The following is a 17,602-nucleotide window of genomic DNA, read 5'->3' on the forward strand; positions in this document are numbered from 1 at the left end:
CCCCTCAGCCTCCTCTTTCCTGGAGGGTTTCTAGGATGGCTCCAGGATTGAAGGCAGGGGATGAAAGGTATTAGTAAGACGTTAGTAGCTATTAAGGCTTAGTGCCAGGTCAGTAAAGGCAAAGTTGAGGAAGAGGCCCCTCTCTTAAAGTGGCCTGTATTATGACGGGCAGAAAATAGAATTAAAACATATATAGAATTTTCTTGTATCCATTGATTTTTTTTTTTTTAGTCAATCATAAATTAATGAGTAATAAGCAAAACTCTAAGCTCAAACTACATTTTAACCTTAGGAGACTAATCATATTAGAAATAGAAGATTTGCTGGATTTCTCTCGAATCTGGTATGTATTGCATAGATAAGAAAGTCTTAAAAGTATGCACATATATTTGCTCATTTGACCATTCCTCCATCCATTTATTCGTCCATCCTCTGTTATAGTAGATGCTTTGTGCCAAGTACTGTGTTAAGTAAAACGTGTTTGCTCCCAAGGAACTTGCTATCATCTGGCTCAAACATTTTATCTATGAAACCTTCTTTAATACCCTACTAATCATCGCATAGAATTAATTCTTCCTTTGTGAGTCCATATCTTTTGTTCATTCAGTTAGCTGTCATTCAAATGTGTCCACCACGTACCCAGGTACTGTATTAGGAAGGCACTGGTGGTATAGGGTTAAATAACAGACAGCCCTTACCTCAAAGAACTGTCTAGCAAGGAGACACACTAGTAAACCAGTGATTGCAGTAGGTTATTATGATGGTATGGCAATAGAGGTGTGAGTAGTGGTGCAAAGAAGAGAGTAGATGAACAGAGTAGTGTGTGCTGGAGGTGAGAGGGTAAGAAAGACCATGGCTGTGGTATTGAGAACATAGTGACTGGCAAGAGACTAACACTAGGAGACTCTTTCTCCTGCTGGTGCCTCTTTAGTAGGATATCTTGTATTTTCTTATGGTTAGTTAACTGTGACTGTCCTCCCTATAGACTGTGAGCTCTTTGAGATCAGGGGTCGTGTTTTATTCATGTTTGTATTCTCCTTGTGCTTAGCACAACACTCTGCATATATTAATGACCTGTAAATGCTGAAAAGGAGCAAAGGAAATGCAGAAAGAATGACGAAACCAGATTGAATGATAAGGGCAGTGGAATACAGATATCCTCAAGAATCAACTATAAAGCTAGAAACAGGCAGCCTTCTATGAGAAAGCAGCACACATCTTGGCAAGGCCATACAATCACTATTCTAGAAAATATTTCAGTGATTTTCATTCTCAAAGCTGTTCTCAGGATGTGCCAGTCATGAGAACATGCTGGTTTCTAATGATTGACAGGATTCACTCCAACCACAAGTGTTTTTAGAGGCTCAGTGTGGCATTCAGACAATAGTCTGTTATTCTAAGGCACATCTTGGCAGAGGGGAACCGCGTCCCTAGGTTTGAGGCAGAGCAGAGAAATAGCTTTTGTCCCAGCAGAAGCCCTAACATCTGTATGGTGGCCTTCAGCATGCACAGACTTTCATGTGCATCATCGAAGAGCAGCTGCAGCTTCAAATCAAAGGAGAGCCTGTGTGCCGCTGTTGGTGGCAGGGACTGCCGGTCACTCATCAGTTTCAGCTAAACTGGTATGAGCAGAGGGTGACACCAACTGCCTCATCCTCTTTGGATGCAGGTGTATATTTAAATCAGTTTCCGGGGCAAAGGCAGCATGATGGCCTGGAATGAGTCCTCAGCTGGCAATAAGAAAGGCCTGGAGTCTGGGTCCCAGCCTCGTGAGCGGCCAGTGAGGAGATGGGGTTGCCTGTTAATGAAGCAGGGGGCGTAAACTTGCCTCCCTGACTGGGATGTTAAAGGGGTTAAATGAGACCATCAATAAATATTTGAATATTTACTTTTTGCCAGACACTCTACTTGGTGCCCAGGATACACCTGTGAGTAAAATGAACCCCAACTTCCTCCCTCATGAAACTTTCAGTTTAGTGAGGAAGACAGCTATTAAACAAATTAGTACAAATAAATAAATAATTCAAAGACGTCAGGCGCTGTGAGGGACAATTACAGGGTGGGTTGCAGGAGAGAATATGTGGGGGGTAGAGGATGGGGAACCTGCCCGAGTCTGAAGGTTCCAGAAGACCTTCCCTGAGGAAACGATGTTCCTTTAGTGGGGGTGAATGCACCTTGTGACATGTCAAATTTATGCAGTTAGAAGGGAAGATTATTACTATTGTTGATGTTATTTCTCAGTCCTTCTGATTCGTTCCACACAGCGATCTCTCTGGAGAACAGTTCTCTTCCTGTTGGCTTCTGCTCTGTGCGGGGAAATTCAGGGAGAAGCAAGAAGTGTTCTGCCTTCGTTGTTATTAGAACCATCAGTTATTAGGTCTTAGAACTGGTAGATGACTTCAGAAAATGTGAACTTTCAGCAGGTTTCATAGTATTAATCATTTTTTGTAAAGAAACCACTGAAGCCCAAAGAGATTAAGTGACTTGCCCAAGGTCACAGGGTTTGAAAGTAGTGGAAGAAAATTATTTTCTCTGTCTGCCGTGGCATTGTTCCTATTTTCATTAACAAAGATAGTGCCTTAATATAGTCGTTTGAATTTGAACTGGAAAAGGTAGTGAAGATGGATTTTCTCCCTCTCCAGTTGCTGACTGAAATGCCAATAATCACAAAATGACAGCTTGCGATGTATCCCGACTTTTATAATACATTGTGGTTAAGAGCATGGACTCTGGGATATACTGGCTGTGAGATGCTGAGCAAGTTAATTAATCTCTCTGTGCCTCAGTTTCCTCAAGTGATTAATGGATATAGTAATAGTACCTACCTCATAGAGTTATGAAGATTAAGTGAGTTATTACATGTAAAGTGCTTAGAATAGAACTTGGCACATGATAAATATTTGGTATGTTTTTGTGTGTGTGTGTTTTTTTTAAGAATAAAGGGGAAACTCTTAAATAATCTAACAAAGAAAAAAACAAAAAGCAAAGTAAGCCCCTCTCCTAAACGAGACACAATCAACAAATTAAAAAAACTTGAAGTGCTTTATTTTTAGGGCAGAAAAATAACCATGAAATTATTTGCTCCCATTTCTAAACTAAAGTAAGACAATGCTTGCTTTCTTTCCTGCTTCTGCAACCTGATGCTTCTCTTACGCCTTTACAGCTTCAGATCTGGGACACAGCAGGTCAAGAGAGATTTCGGTCCATTACCCAGAGTTACTACCGAAGCGCCAATGCCTTGATCCTCACCTATGACATAACCTGTGAGGAATCCTTCCGTTGCCTTCCCGAGTGGCTGCGGGAGATAGAACAATATGCTAGCAACAAGGTCATCACTGTGCTAGTGGGTAAGTAAGCACTAACGAGGAGGGAAATTGATTTATGGGCATCAGAGAATTTATAATCACACAAAGCCTTGTGCCTTGGTGCCTTCCAAGAATATAGTGTACAGCTATATAATTCATGTAGTCAATATTCAGTTCTTCTGCAACTGAAGAGAAAATGAAATAGGTCCTATCCCATGGTAATGGTTTAGAAAAGTAAAGGAGAAAATATCACTGATTGATTTTTTATCAGTGCAGGCTCTAGGGAAGAAGATGGACTGCCATGAAAGTTATGTGGGCTGCTAAACATTTTTAAAAATCTAATTATGAGATCACGGACACTGCTGGTCTAGAAGTAAATATATGTCTTAGGTTGATACAGAATTCATTATTGAAGCAATTGCTTATTGCCTAAAAAATGTACTTTGGTTTATTATTTCTCTTCTTACATTTATGCTGATTTGAGAAATTCTGATTTTCATAAAGAATGCACTAAAGGCAATTCTGCAGTTTGTTTCATCTTGGAGGGTAGAACCTCTGTTTAGTTAGAGGGAAAAGCAGAAAACAACTCATGATTTTCTATGGTGACACATACACCCATTAAAAATGGAATTGCAATGAAATGGACCAGATCCTTAAAAACACCTCTAGTGGTGATGGAAAAATGTTAATAATATATTGTTGTTAAGATGTTTTCTTCCAGGGGCCGGCCCCGTGGCTGAGTGGTTAAGTTCGTGCACTCCGCTTCAGTGGCCCAGGGTTTCACCGGTTCAGGTCCTGGGTGCAGACATGGCACTGCTCATCAACCCACGCTGAGGTGGCGTCCCACATAGCACAACCAGAGGCACTCACAACTGGAATATACAGCTATGTACTGGGGGGCTTTAGGGAGAAGAAGGGAAAAAAAAAGAAGATTGGTAACAGATGTTAGCCCAGGTGCCAATCTTTAAAAAAAAAAAAGTTCTCTCCCCAGGAAAGAACAATTGATGTATATTCTAGCAAGACCTGAATTTTAGAAATTAGGGTAGAAAAACTCAGAAACCTTGTGAAGTTACAAATTATGGTTAACAGTAAGCTAAGTAAACTTTCTTTTTTGTGTGTGAGGAAGATTGGCCCTGAGCTAACATCCATTGCCATTCTTTCTTCTTTTTGCTTGAGGAAGACTGTCCCTAGGCTAACATCTGTGGCAGTCTTCCTCTATTGTTTTATATATGGGATCCTGCCAAGCATGGCTTGATGAGCCGTGTGTAGGTCTGTGCCTGGGATCTAAACCTGTGGACCTCCAAAGTGAAGCATGTGAACTTAACCACTATGCCAGCAGGCCGGCCCCTAAGTAAACATTTTATGGTAAGCATTATAGCTAGGATATGTGTGCCAGGAATCATACAAGGAACTTTATATGTCATGATCCCTAATTTACAGTTGAGGAAACCAAAATTCAGAGAGGTGCAGTTCTTTGCTGAAGGTTGCACAGCATCTAACATTGACTCCAAATCCTGTGTTTGTTCAACTGTAATGTGCTGCTTTGTAGCAAATTGCTGGACTTTTCCTTCTGGCCACTGGATTAGGTATTTGCCTCTCTCTGAGCTAGTGCTCCATGCCCAGTCCTGGAAACCCTCTTGCACACTGGAGAACCTTTGCCATGAAGCATTGGAAGCCCCCACTCTGGACTTGGGCTTTCTTTCTGTTTCACAGAAAGCCCTTGAGAACTTGAGTTAAAGCATGACTCCCTGGGATTCTATCTAAGAAAGCTGAATGAAGATTTGAGGGGAGATAATTAGTCATTTCAGTGTGAAAGAGGCACTTGGCTTGTTTTTTTTTAAACTTTTTATTATGTAAAATTTCAAACATAAGCAAAAGTAGAGAAAACAGTATAATGAGCCCCTATGTACACATCTCTCAGCTTCAACAATTATCAACTCATGGCCAATCTTATTTTATCTGTTCCCCATCTATTGTCTGCCCTCCCCTTCAGATTATTTTAAAGCAAATCCTAGATGTCGTATTAATTCATCTTTCAATATTTCAGTGTATATCTCTAAAAGATAATATTTTCTTTTAAAAAAAGAACCTAACCACAATGCCATTTTCACACCTAAAAAATATTAATTCTTTAATAGCATCAAAAATTTAGACAGTGTTCAAACTGTCCTTGATTGACTCATACATTTTTAAAAATTTTGTTCAAATCAAGATCCAAATAAGATCCTTATGTTGTAATTGATTTTTATGTCCTTTAATTCTCCTTTTATCTGTAGGTTATCTCTCCATTTTTTCTCCCTTGGAATTTATTTGTTTAAAGCATTTGTTTGTCCTATAGAGTTTTCCAGTCTGAATTTTGTTATTTCACTCCTGTGGTGTCATTTGACATATTTCTCTATCACTTGTTTTTCTTGCAGATTTGTAGGTAAATCTATAGGCTGGTTAGATTCAGTTTTTGTTTGTTTTTCTTTTTTTTTTTTTTTCTCCCCAAAGCCCCCCCGGTACATAGTTGTATATTCTTCATTGTGGCTCCTTCTAGTTGTGGTATGTGGGATGCTGCCTCAGTGTGGTTTGATGAGCAGTGCCATGACCACACCCAGGATTCGAACCAACGAAACAGTGGGCCGCCTGCAGCGGAGCGCGCGAACTTAACCACTCGGCCATGGGGCCAGCCCCTGTTTGTTTCTCTTTTTAGCAAAAATACCTTATAATTGGCATTCTGAAAGATAGTTCTCATAGGACAGTCAATAAAAATTGCCTGATTTTTTCTTTTTTATTTACTACTTTTCAAAGTAATGAGTTTGTTCCCTAATGTCTTCTAAAACTATTAAAGTTTGTTTATATTTTGGATATCATTATAAATTTCAATATGTTTGATGTATTCCAGTCCCTTGCAATTATTATTATGATGCTTCAATTATTCCAGCTTTCACAGTGGAGCTTCTTCAAATGGGCTCCTGAGTCCTTTTGACATGACATGGAATCTTTGATAATGTTCTTGCTTTCTGGTGGAAGTGTTCCAGGCACACTTGTGCATTTCCTATCTCAAACCTGGAATTAGCCGTTTCTTCAAGAAGCACTGTTTCTCTTTAATGGAAAGCTGTATTTAGAGACTATAACCTAGGTGATAGGAATCCTCCTTACTAGTGGATGGGTCATTGCTTTTAGGCCTTTCAGTGGACAGAACTAGTGTGTGTGTGCGTGCAGTGAATTCTGTAGTGTCCGCAAGGGATTGTCTTACTAGGCTCTACTAAACATTTGACTCACAAGAGTACCAGAGGCCACTCTTGGCATCATGTTCACGTAGAAGGATACAGGACAGGAAACGTGGCTCAAGAGCAGGTCAGCATCAGCCATTCCTCTTCAGTGGAAGTAGTCCTTGTAGCAATCCACATAGCTGTCCAGGACCTCCCGGACAGTTCAAGTGGGACGGAAAAAGGCTCACTTCAGGCAAGTGCAGGATCTGTCCTGGCCTAGAAGCCTCAATGCTCCATAGGAGCCAATTTCCCTTGTAACAACTCCATAGTCCTAACTTTCAGGATCTCTTCAGGTGAAGAATTGCCACACTCAGGGAAGCCCAAAGTTATGGCTTTCCACTAGATATTTATAATTCATACATAAAATTCTCAGGCCAGATGGAATTTATCAATCAGGGGTCACTTTTACCATAAGCAAGGTTGCCAAGTAACACAGTTGACATATTGCCTTTGTCAGGTTTCTGGGAGAAGAGACGTAGAAAATCTTTTAAAGATAAAATACACCATGAATTATTCACACTGATATTTCCATTTATAATTCAGGACTGAAGAAATTATGCTTCACCTCATTAATCTTATATCTGTATTTCCTTTTTCCCATGCCAAAAATCACAGTCCCAGTGACACCCGCATAATTGCTCATTTGCTTTATCCCCTTATCCACATATAGCAGCCTTGGAATAACAGTACCAACACTGCCACTGACAAGATGATCACTGCAGTGGGTCAAGATTTTTTCCTTCAGTTCTTTTTGTCCTTAGGGTGTATACCACTGGCGATGCCTGGTTAAATGGCTGTATCTTAAACTCACTTAAAATAGTTCCTCTCTGTGTGGTTATGCTACTTCATGATAAACAGCCTCATTTGTTTAATTTTGCTTTCAATTTTAGGAATTGCTTTTCAAATTTAATTTCGTATTAATTGTATAATTCTAATTAATTGTATAATTATGTAAAACATTTATAAGATTCTGAAGTCACATCTATAAAACGAAGTATATTTAGAGAGGTCTAGTTTCTATTCCTGCCCATCCCCCAACCTTGTTCCTTTCATGGGTAAGCATTATCTTTAAAATTAAGATTTTGGTTTATTTTCCCATTGAAAAAATAAGCAAATAAAATGTGCGTGTGTATTTTCTTCATCCCTTTTTCGTAGATGAACAGTAGTGTATTATATACACTTTTTTCTACTTTGCTTTATTCCACTTTAATATATCCTAGTGTCTCATTCCATGGCAGCATAGAGAGATATTCCTCATTGCTTTTTACAGTGGCAAATAACTCCAAATAACTTTAGATGCACCATAGTTTATTCAGCCAACACCCCCACTGATGGACATTTGGGTTGTTTCCAGTTCTTTGCCATTACAAATGGCACTAATATTTTAAAAATAAACATTCCAGTGATCACAGTCACATTTGCTTTGCTTTACTCGCCCATCTGTCTGGTTTGACTTCAGATATGGAATTGAATTTTGATTCTTTTGAGCCTGCCAAAAGTCAAATGATGATTCCTTCTTTGATTTACTCCTGTTTTAGGCAACAAGATTGATCTGGCCGAAAGGAGAGAGGTCTCCCAGCAGAGAGCTGAAGAATTCTCAGAAGCTCAGGACATGTATTATCTGGAGACCTCAGCCAAGGAATCCGATAACGTGGAGAAACTCTTCCTTGACTTGGCGTGCCGCCTCATCAGTGAAGCCAGGCAGAACACACTTGTGAACAATGTATCCTCACCCTTACCAGGAGAAGGGAAAAGCATTAGCTATTTGACTTGTTGTAATTTCAACTAAAGGCTGAGGCAAAGAGAAACAAAAGGAATCAGCAGCTGCCCTGATGGGCCACGAATTGCTAGGGAGATGTGGCTATGACTGTGGTTCCCGCTCTCGGACCTTCTGACTCCTGTGGGCTCCTGAGCTTACAAAGCATGGCAGGCCAAGGGCCTTGTCCACAGGCCAGCATTAGCAGAACATATAATGGTTTCACCCTTTTGCAGTCTGGAGTCGGAGCAAGGAGAAAATTTGCACTAGGCGCTCCATGATCTGCAGAGCATGTTGCTTTTGTTTTTTTAAAAAAGCAAGTAAAAGCGCATTCCTGAGCACAGCCCAGGGGGAAATGTACTGTAGGGTTCCCTCCTGCACGTCAGTGGGTGCATGAAGGGGCTGTTCTTTAGGGCTTCTGGGGGCCCTGGTTTTCTTGTCTACCAGACAAACCAAAACTGGGAAGGCCAAGTCCTGTCTCTGTGGTGCATATTGACGACCCCATGGAGATTTTCAAAAGTGTTATTTCTCTTGTCCACAGGCACTTTCAAGAACTTTGGGATGTAAAAATGAAATGAAACCTTTACCCATCACCAACAGTAACAGTCATTGTTTTAATAATATATCCAAGCTCCATGACTCCTTTTGGTGCTAATGATTCCACTCTATCACAGACCAAACGTTTTAGTACATTGATGTCCTTAAATGTATTACATAGAAATAAAAAAAAAATAAGGGACGTCTATGAATCAGCACTCTTTCTCAAAGTCTCATTACTACCTTTTCTAGGGTGGGTGTGTTGGAAAAAAGAATACTTTCCTTTTATGTTCCCCTCTAAATCTCTACCACCTTCTTCTATTTTCTCATCTTTCCTGCCCTGTAAGTAAACAAAAAAGTTTGAAAAATGAAAAAAACCCAATGGTCTGATGAGATTCCAATATAAAAGATTAGCTCTAAGACATTATGAGTCGTGTGAGGAAACAGACCAGATCTGACCAAAATACTGTGGATTAACGGACTGCAGTGCAGAGATCAAGCAGAGAACAGTCCTTGGTAGCAGGTCGCACCTTTTACTTCCTGGTACTATCCATCTTGGACAGACCAAGGCTTAGGCTTTTGTAGATGTTTTTAGTATGATAAGTGAGAATAGCATCAGATGAAGTCTCACGAACCATTTTTGTATCTTCAATGATAACCTTAGAAAAATTCTGCTTGTGGAAGCAGGTTGAGTAGTCGTTTGTCACCTCCTTCTTGTAGTAACGTTACTCTCAGACTCATGACCATACATTCTTTCCTGTTTCTTTTTCTTTTTCTCTCTCTCTTTCCTGGTCTCTTCCTGCTTTCCTCCTAAACTCTCTCCCTTCCTTATATGCATGTGTTGCTGCAAATCTCCAATTCAGATGGAGATGTATATGCCTTTACATAGCCAATTTTAAAACAGGACTCAAAATGGAAGACATGCTGCTGAATATGTGTTACTGTTTCTTCAGTGCCATACTTTGATACCTTCTAATTTGTTTACTGATATAAATGCAAATTGGGAAAATAATTAAACCTGTATGCTGTTCATGCTGTCAGATGTTTCTGTAGCTTGCTGCTTAGCATAACGGATGGATGAGAATTGAATTAGGAGATGATATGTAATTTCCCTGTTGCTGTAGATGGTGGCAGTCTCCACCCTGCTGTGTTGATCTTTGAAAGCTATTTAATTTTAAAGAAGTGAGTCATATAGAGACATGATCTTGATACAGCATTTCTAGCATTTCTCTAGCACATTTCAGAGTGACCAATCTCTTGCACCTGGGAATTATATGTATTGTTCAATGGACTGATACTTTAGGTTGGCCTCACTGTGTCTGTCCTGATCCTGTGGGTAAGGGAAAGATTTCCCAGAAGTTTGAATTGTTTTTATTTTAGAATCTATCTCTACAGGAGAGAAACATCGTTTTCATAAACACCAACCAAAATAATTTATAATCGTTGCCTTTCCCTCCCCTTCTTCCTCACTGAGCCAGCAACTAAAGGTATTCAGAAAACAAGTTGATCAAGGTGGGCAGAAGAACTTCTCTTTTTAAACTGTGAGGAAATGTCCTTAAGTTTGGATTTTTGCCCTAAATGAAAGATGATAAATCTAATGTTCCCAGCACATCATGGCCCAGCTTTGTCTCACGGCAGCAAGTGTGTTGAAAATAAAGCTGCTTTGTGAACATAGAGGATGGGACTTTGTTAGACTGGACAAATTTTGTCATAAAATAACAGCTTCTAGGACCACTCTTGCATTCTGAAATTCTTATTCCCAGGGCTCAGCCTTCTCTGTCTACTTTGGCCACTCTCAGAAGGGGATTAGAAGGCTCTGCCCCTGGCCCCTTTCTTCCCTGTTACTCCTCCCAGCCTTCCTGTAACTTATAGTCACCCCTCCATGGCCCATCAGTGGGGACACAGGAGAATGTAGGGCTTGCTTTCATTTTTTCCCCTTAGTTGTGCAAATTCCAGGTTAGGCCTTGTGGACACTTGTTCACTGTTGTATCTCAAGTTTGAGAACAATCCTTGACAATATCGTAGGTGCTTGATAAATGTTAGTTGAATAAACAACTTAGTGCCAAGAGGAGCTTTTCTGGTTAAAGAGAAATTTCTCAAACAGAACTTGAGAAAGGATACTAATGAAATGTGGTCATCTTAACCCAGGCCAGGACCGAAACTTGTTGGGCTTTCTACTAGTTCTTATTGTCATGGCAATATTTGCTAACGTGAGCCTTCTTAAATAAAAATGAATTCTCTTTTAGTGGTGGATGAAAAAGAGAGTTGCTTTCTCATAATTCAGTTTGACTTGATCTGACTCAAAGACTACCAGAATCCATGTCTGCTTCCATTTTTGGTATTATCTTTTTCTTCTTTTAATAAAGTTACTAAATATATGGTAATTTTTTTTTCAATTTCCAATGAAAATACATCGTATTCATGGCAAGGAGTCGGGTTTGGGAGAATCTGTGAAATCATATAGCTTACTGATATTAATGATATTTTATTATGGCTTTGTGTAGACTGTAGCCTCAAAGGATTTTGTGCTTTCTCCTTTACCTATGCAAGGCTTTTTATTGCTTTCCTATACTTTTATTAGATCTATTGAATTCTATTAACATTTAATTTTGATTATACTGGGCCATTTGTCCATTCTGTGGATTACTTAGCTTAGGCCATTGGCTTTTCTTTTTCCCTTTTTGTCATTTCGTGTTCGCATATCTTCCTGAGTAAAGTTGCAAGAAAATAACTAAAAATGAAAGTCGAAAGGATTGATTTGACAATATGTCAATTTCTGATTTAGAGTTTGGTATGGTGAAAAATACTGGCCAAAATAAGGTATTTGGATTAGGATTATTTATTTTAAGCAGTTTAGACTTGTTGGAGGGAGGAGGCAGAAGTGCATAGACGACTGGAGTCCTCTTCTTTCTTCTTCTGTCCATGAATGGATGCCTTTGGAGGACACCAGTGACTTCCAGTGTTAGAGCAATGATTTGCCTCATTTAACCTTTAAGCTATCCCATAATTCTTCCAGATCCAGCATCAAGTTTCAGTTAATGAATCATTCTGAATAAATACCAGTTGCAAGTGATTTTGAATTGGTCTTCTGACTAAAGTGAAAACTTGTTTTTTTATAAACCAAGCCACATGAATCAGGTATCACCTTATTATAATCAGAAAAAAACTTCATTTTTTTTCCCACAACCAAACCAATGGCTTTAAAGATAGACATTTTCTATTTATTAATCCTGCAAAACTGTGTATCTCAGGTCATAAAGTACTTTAGGGATCACTGTCCTATTATTCTCTGAAAGAGCTCTTCTAGAGTTTGCCATTTCTTTTTTCTAGAATTTTTTTTTTTGACTGCAACTGGTTACTTACTTTCCATGACCAAGGTCCTGACAGGTGTGTTTTAATGCAACTATAATAATACTTTTGAGAGTTACCTTGAAAATTAAAAGCAGTGAAAAAACGTGTATCTCATGCTTCAGACAAAATGTACTCCACATAAGCAGTATGGTTGAACACTAATTTTGGAATAAGAGAGGGATGTGTTTTCTTCTCTTTCTTCTTTTTGGATTTCATTTCTGGGACATGAGCCTACTCGTGTTTGGAAGGAAAGCTGCCTTCCTTACAGTCTTCACACTGGGTGTGAAGCATACTGAACTCAGAAATCATCATCCCTTCAAATAGCTAATTAATGTCGTAGTGTTAGAACGAGGGTGATGACGCTTCATCTCTGTTCCTCAGTCCATGATGTTGGCATGATAGTCATTTTTGAGAGCCATACTTTGAAACTAAAAACAAATTGAGGCATAACAAAGATGGTGAAGGAACTTAATTTAAGATGTTTGAAGAATATTTGAAGGATTATGGGACATTTAGCCTGGGGAAGAGAGAGGAATATAATTAGTGCATTAGAGTAAGACTCTGGTTCAAAGGGATGGAATGAGGCCCACTGAACAGAGGCCATAAGGCCACAGATTTGGGCTCCATGTCAGGGAGAACTTTCTCAAGAAGTTGATTCACCATGGAAGGGGCTGCCTTGGGTAATAGTCTCTGTCAAGCAGAGGCTAGATAAGAACTCAGCAAAGATGATGTGCAGAGGATCCCAGCACTAAGTGGGGGTTGGACCAGATGACCTGTTAACTTAAAATTCTGTGATGCAGTACTTTGCCTTTCATAATGTGTTCCATTAAATATCTATTGACTCACAGCTAATGACTTTTCTTTTTAAAGGTTTTGCCCTTCTGCCAAAAGTGCATGTCACCCTCCAGTGAGGAGGTTGGTTGTATTTCGTTAGGCCAAGAGACAGGCTTACCATTATGCCCTTGGCTGGGATGGCTTTGTCAGTTCATTCATTGGTGACCTGTTGAAAACACAAACTGGTTCTTGAGTTAAAAATAGAAAGTAGAAGGTACATGAAATCATGGAAATTATGTATTTATCACTTAACCAAACATAGGTCATGCTGAGTTTAGTGAATTATTGGTGTCTCTTCAGGGCTTCAATAGGCCTTTTTAGCAGAGCAGAATCTTCAGTGACAGATCCCATTAATATACTGACTAAAGATTTGCACTTCCCATCAGAGATGGGCTAGCAGGTCACTGGCATACAGCAGTCCCCAAGATCTATTTTGGAAAAATCTAAAATGACATTTGTCTGATTCCCTTGAAAAAACGTGATCTGAGAATGATTTCAAAAGAACTGAGGCCAACTCACTTCATGTAGAAAGTGACAAGACACAAGTCTGTGATTTGAAAATCCGAGATAACTATAAGCAGCATTTGCTAACAAAGCCTGTGACCCAAATGATTCCACCTGCAAAATAACTTGTATCCTTGCCAGCTGATGGCTCTTCATTGGTCTTGCATCAATATGGTAAGAAATATACTTGAGATTGGGTAAGACTTTGAATCCTTTGGATAAGAGGTCAGAGCACAAAAGCTAGCCACTTCTTCTTTAATTGACTTCCTGAGATGCATGAGTCAAAATTTTACTTTGCCACTGAGTAAAAGCAGAATTTTTGGAGATGTGTTCTAGTTCCTGATAGAATCCTTGGTGGGTGACTTTGACACTTTGATGTAGGGAGGTGTATGGCAGGGCCAACACTAGGCTGAGTATGAAGAGTTCTAGTACTGCCACGAATTAGCTGTGACTTGATGCAAAGCACAATCTCTATAGCATCAGTTTCCTCATCTATGAGATAAACTTATATTACCTGTTAGGATTATTATGAAAATTAGATGAGATAAATTGAAAGTACAGTGCTTGGTAAACAGCACTCAAATATTACTTCTTTTCTCCTTGATTAAGAGCAGACTTTGGATGGTCTAAGTATAGATCCTTAGGACAAAACAAAGAACCCTTCTTGACTTTGAAGAAAAGAGCTCCATTTCTGAAAAGGGCCTTAAAATGAAGTCACTTATTTTATGTATCCTTCTGCCGTTGGGCATTACTGTTACCCAATAGGCTATTCACTTTCCATACTTCAGGAAAGCTATTCTCTCTCACTCTCTCTCCCAGTAGGCAATTCCAGGGTTGTAAACTCCTCATTATCAGGAAACTTAACCTTCTTACTGAAATACCTCACAGTGCAATTTAAACCTCTTTCTTCTTCATCCCATTCTCCATGGGAAGAAAAATTGGGGTTGATCCTATCTCCTTTTAAAGGGGCCATGTTTGCCATTTATTATTGCCCTTTTGCCTCATTTTTTTTTAACGACAGAAAAAGCTCATCAAAATTAACAATTATTCCCTTGGAGAATGTCAGGCTGAGTATTTATAAACTCTTAGCTTCTTATTGGTATCAGATTAAATCATAATCGTACTGTTGATTAACTCTTCAATTATACATGTATTTTTCTTCTTTAGTTGTAACATAATTGATAGCAAAGTCTGCTTCTGAAGAATTATTCTGGTTGTGTGGCTCTTGTTTCCTCCTCTTGGTAAAAATGGAGTCACAAATCCCTGTTTTGTCATCTGATTTTAGAATTTAATTTCATATATGACATTATTTGATGGACATAATTACCAACGCCCAAATTTAGCAGGATTTCTTTCCCTTTCTACTTGTGCACTGAGTTCTGAAATAAAAATCAGAGTACCAAATGCCTAATAAAGCAAAAATTCATGTACAGAATAACAAAAGATAAGATGCTGGGCTGTTTAGGATTTGTCACTAGTTGGTTGATTGGTGCACAGCTTTTTTTTAAGGTTACTCAGTTATGCCTAGATTAAATAACAATAGCAAAACTTGATAAGCCCTCTGAAAAACAGCTGCTAAACATATTGCTTTCTGGAATGTAATCTTTAGGAATAAATATTCTTGTCCTATACAATTGCAGAATGCTAGTGGAGCTTTCTTCTAAGCTATTTGATATTGATTGCCAATTGATTTATTTAAAAAAGTATTTTGTTAATCCTCTTATCCCTTTAAGGCGTGTTGGGGCTTTCATGTCTCTGTTGTAGAAAATTTGAAATGACTGGAATGCTGGCTTCTAATTTCTGCTCATTGAAGTGTCCTCTAGACATACCAGATGTTTGGAGCTCCTTTGACGGTATGTAAGGGAGCTACAGAGTGTATTTGAGCTAGTGTGTGAGTAAAGGTGCTGTTTTCAGCAAAATAACTCTGTTCAAAATTTTAGATAAGAAGGGGTTAAGAAGAGATTTTTGATAATCTAAAGGGAAAAAGTGTGCCCCATATATATTGTTGCACATACTTTAATGCATGACTTTTAGTATAGGGATGAAATAAAATGCAAAATACACAATTCTGGAGGTCTTCTCAGCAGCTAGTTAAAATATTTAGAGAAGCTGTTTTATGAAGACTTAGAGAATCCCTGATTTCCCTCCTTTTCCTATCTCTTTCCTTTAAAACGTGGATCTTTAACATACACGTAGTTTTAACAAACATATTAATCATATCTTATGAACTCAATTCTTAATATTTGGCTGTTGACTTTACGCATAGGCTCTCAGTAATATCTGAATACACCAGTATATAAAATCTAACCAGCAGCTTCAATACAAGCATAATACTTATTTTAAATGTTAATATACAGATATTAACAATACACTGTTGTGTCTTATGTGTTCATGTATTTTTTTTTCGCTTAATAAAAAGCCTGTTAGAAATATAAGCCCATGATGACCTGAGTGTAATTAGCTGAAAACATTCTGTAGAAAGACGATTGTATGAAAACTTCAATCAACATTTAAAAGAGGGGAGAAGAAACAGGAATCTGAACAAAATATTTTTAAAAGAAGTTGCATCTCTCTTTTTTAAATTAAGATATAATTCACACACCATACAGTTCACCTTTTTAAAGTGTACAATTCAGTGTCTTTTAGTATTTTCACAAAGTTGTGCAATCATCACCACTAACTCCAGAGCATTTTCATCCCCAAAGAAACTCTGTACTCATTAGTAGTCACCCCCCCTCCAACCCCGGCACCTGGCAACCACTAACTTACCCTCTGTCTCTATAGATTTGCCTATCCTGGACATTTCATATAAATAGAATTATACAATATGTGGTCTTTCCTGTCTGGCTTTTTTCACTTAGCATAATGTTTTCAAGTTTCATGTTGTAGCATGAATCAATATATTCTTTCTATGGCTAAATAATATTCCTTGTATGTATATACCACATTTTATTTGTCCATTCATCAGTTGATGGACATTTGGGTGGTTTCCACTTTTTGGCTATTATAAATAATGCTGCTATGAATATTTGCGTACACATTTTTTGTGTGGGTATATGTTTCCACATTTCTTAAAAGTAATTAGTCTAGCAAATCAAGTCATTTGTCTTTAAGAGAACTTCTTAAAATCCTACTTAGAGGATGCAATTTATAATCTTACATCAACTGGTCAGTTAGGAGACCCCTGAATAATGGCTAACTCCCCAATATGTCCATAAAAAGTTTTCATTGAGCCTATCATTTAGACATGATAATCAATTTCATGAACACTGCTTCAATCTTGTAGAAACTGAGTTGTCGTTACATAGAGAATTTTTAACGTCTTCTGCATCGTTTTAAAGGACAGCTACAAATCGTACTGGAGAGGAGTACTCATTCAGTTTTCTAGGATTCAAGGAAGGGACACTTTTAACATACAATTTTCTTTATATGTTGACTGTCTTTTAAAGTTTGGATTTTCCTTCATGAGAAAAGATTGTCAAATCATCAAACCACCTGACTGTTTATTGTAGCTTAAGTTTTTATTAAGAAATAATTCATACTGAGAGTAAAAGTAAAAAGAATGTATTTTGTGTGAAAAGGATGAATGTATTAATAACTTTTTATTTGTACAGAATTTTTTAAAAAGATGAATGGAAATTGCTTTCCCATGTACTTGTATATAAATAAACATTTCCTGTTGCCCACATTTGGAGGATCATATGCTATCAAAATGTGTAAAATGCAAATAAGTTTTAAGTACACTAATGTCCTTCAGCATGATGTGAAATGTGCTCTGGATTTGGGGATGGGGAGACCTTAGTTTGAATGTCGATTCTCTAACTGGCTGACCTTGGACAAATCATTTAATATCTTGTTTGTACTATGGTTTTCTCCTCTGTAATATAAGGCGCTAGAATAATCTTTAAGGCCTCCTCCAATTATAACACTAAATACGAGTACTCTGTTATATTCAGGATGTAAAAATTATATTCTAATTATTTCCAATGGTGAGAAAAATGCTTTGTCCTATGATATATTGGAAGGAATGTCACAATGAGAACGAGGAGTCATAAATT

The 17,602-nt window shown here is 38.2% G+C and overlaps 1 protein-coding gene across 4 annotated transcripts in view; it reads left to right on the forward strand.

Moving 5' to 3' along the window:
* Window positions 1-17,232, forward strand: part of RAB30 (RAB30, member RAS oncogene family) — an 88,632-nt gene extending 71,400 nt beyond the window's left edge. For 2 of the 4 annotated variants that reach the window (XM_005612006.4, XM_023644131.2), the window contains 2 exons: window positions 3,164-3,347; window positions 8,101-17,232. In XM_005612006.4, the coding sequence (XP_005612063.1) occupies window positions 3,164-3,347; window positions 8,101-8,351 (435 nt within the window). In that variant the 3' untranslated portion in view covers window positions 8,352-17,232. 4 annotated transcript variants of the gene reach the window in all.
* The last annotated feature ends 370 nt before the right edge of the window (window positions 17,233-17,602 follow it).

This window comes from Equus caballus, chromosome 7 (genome assembly GCF_041296265.1).
Source record: "Equus caballus isolate H_3958 breed thoroughbred chromosome 7, TB-T2T, whole genome shotgun sequence".
In the NCBI taxonomy this organism is placed as follows: domain Eukaryota; kingdom Metazoa; phylum Chordata; class Mammalia; order Perissodactyla; family Equidae; genus Equus; species Equus caballus.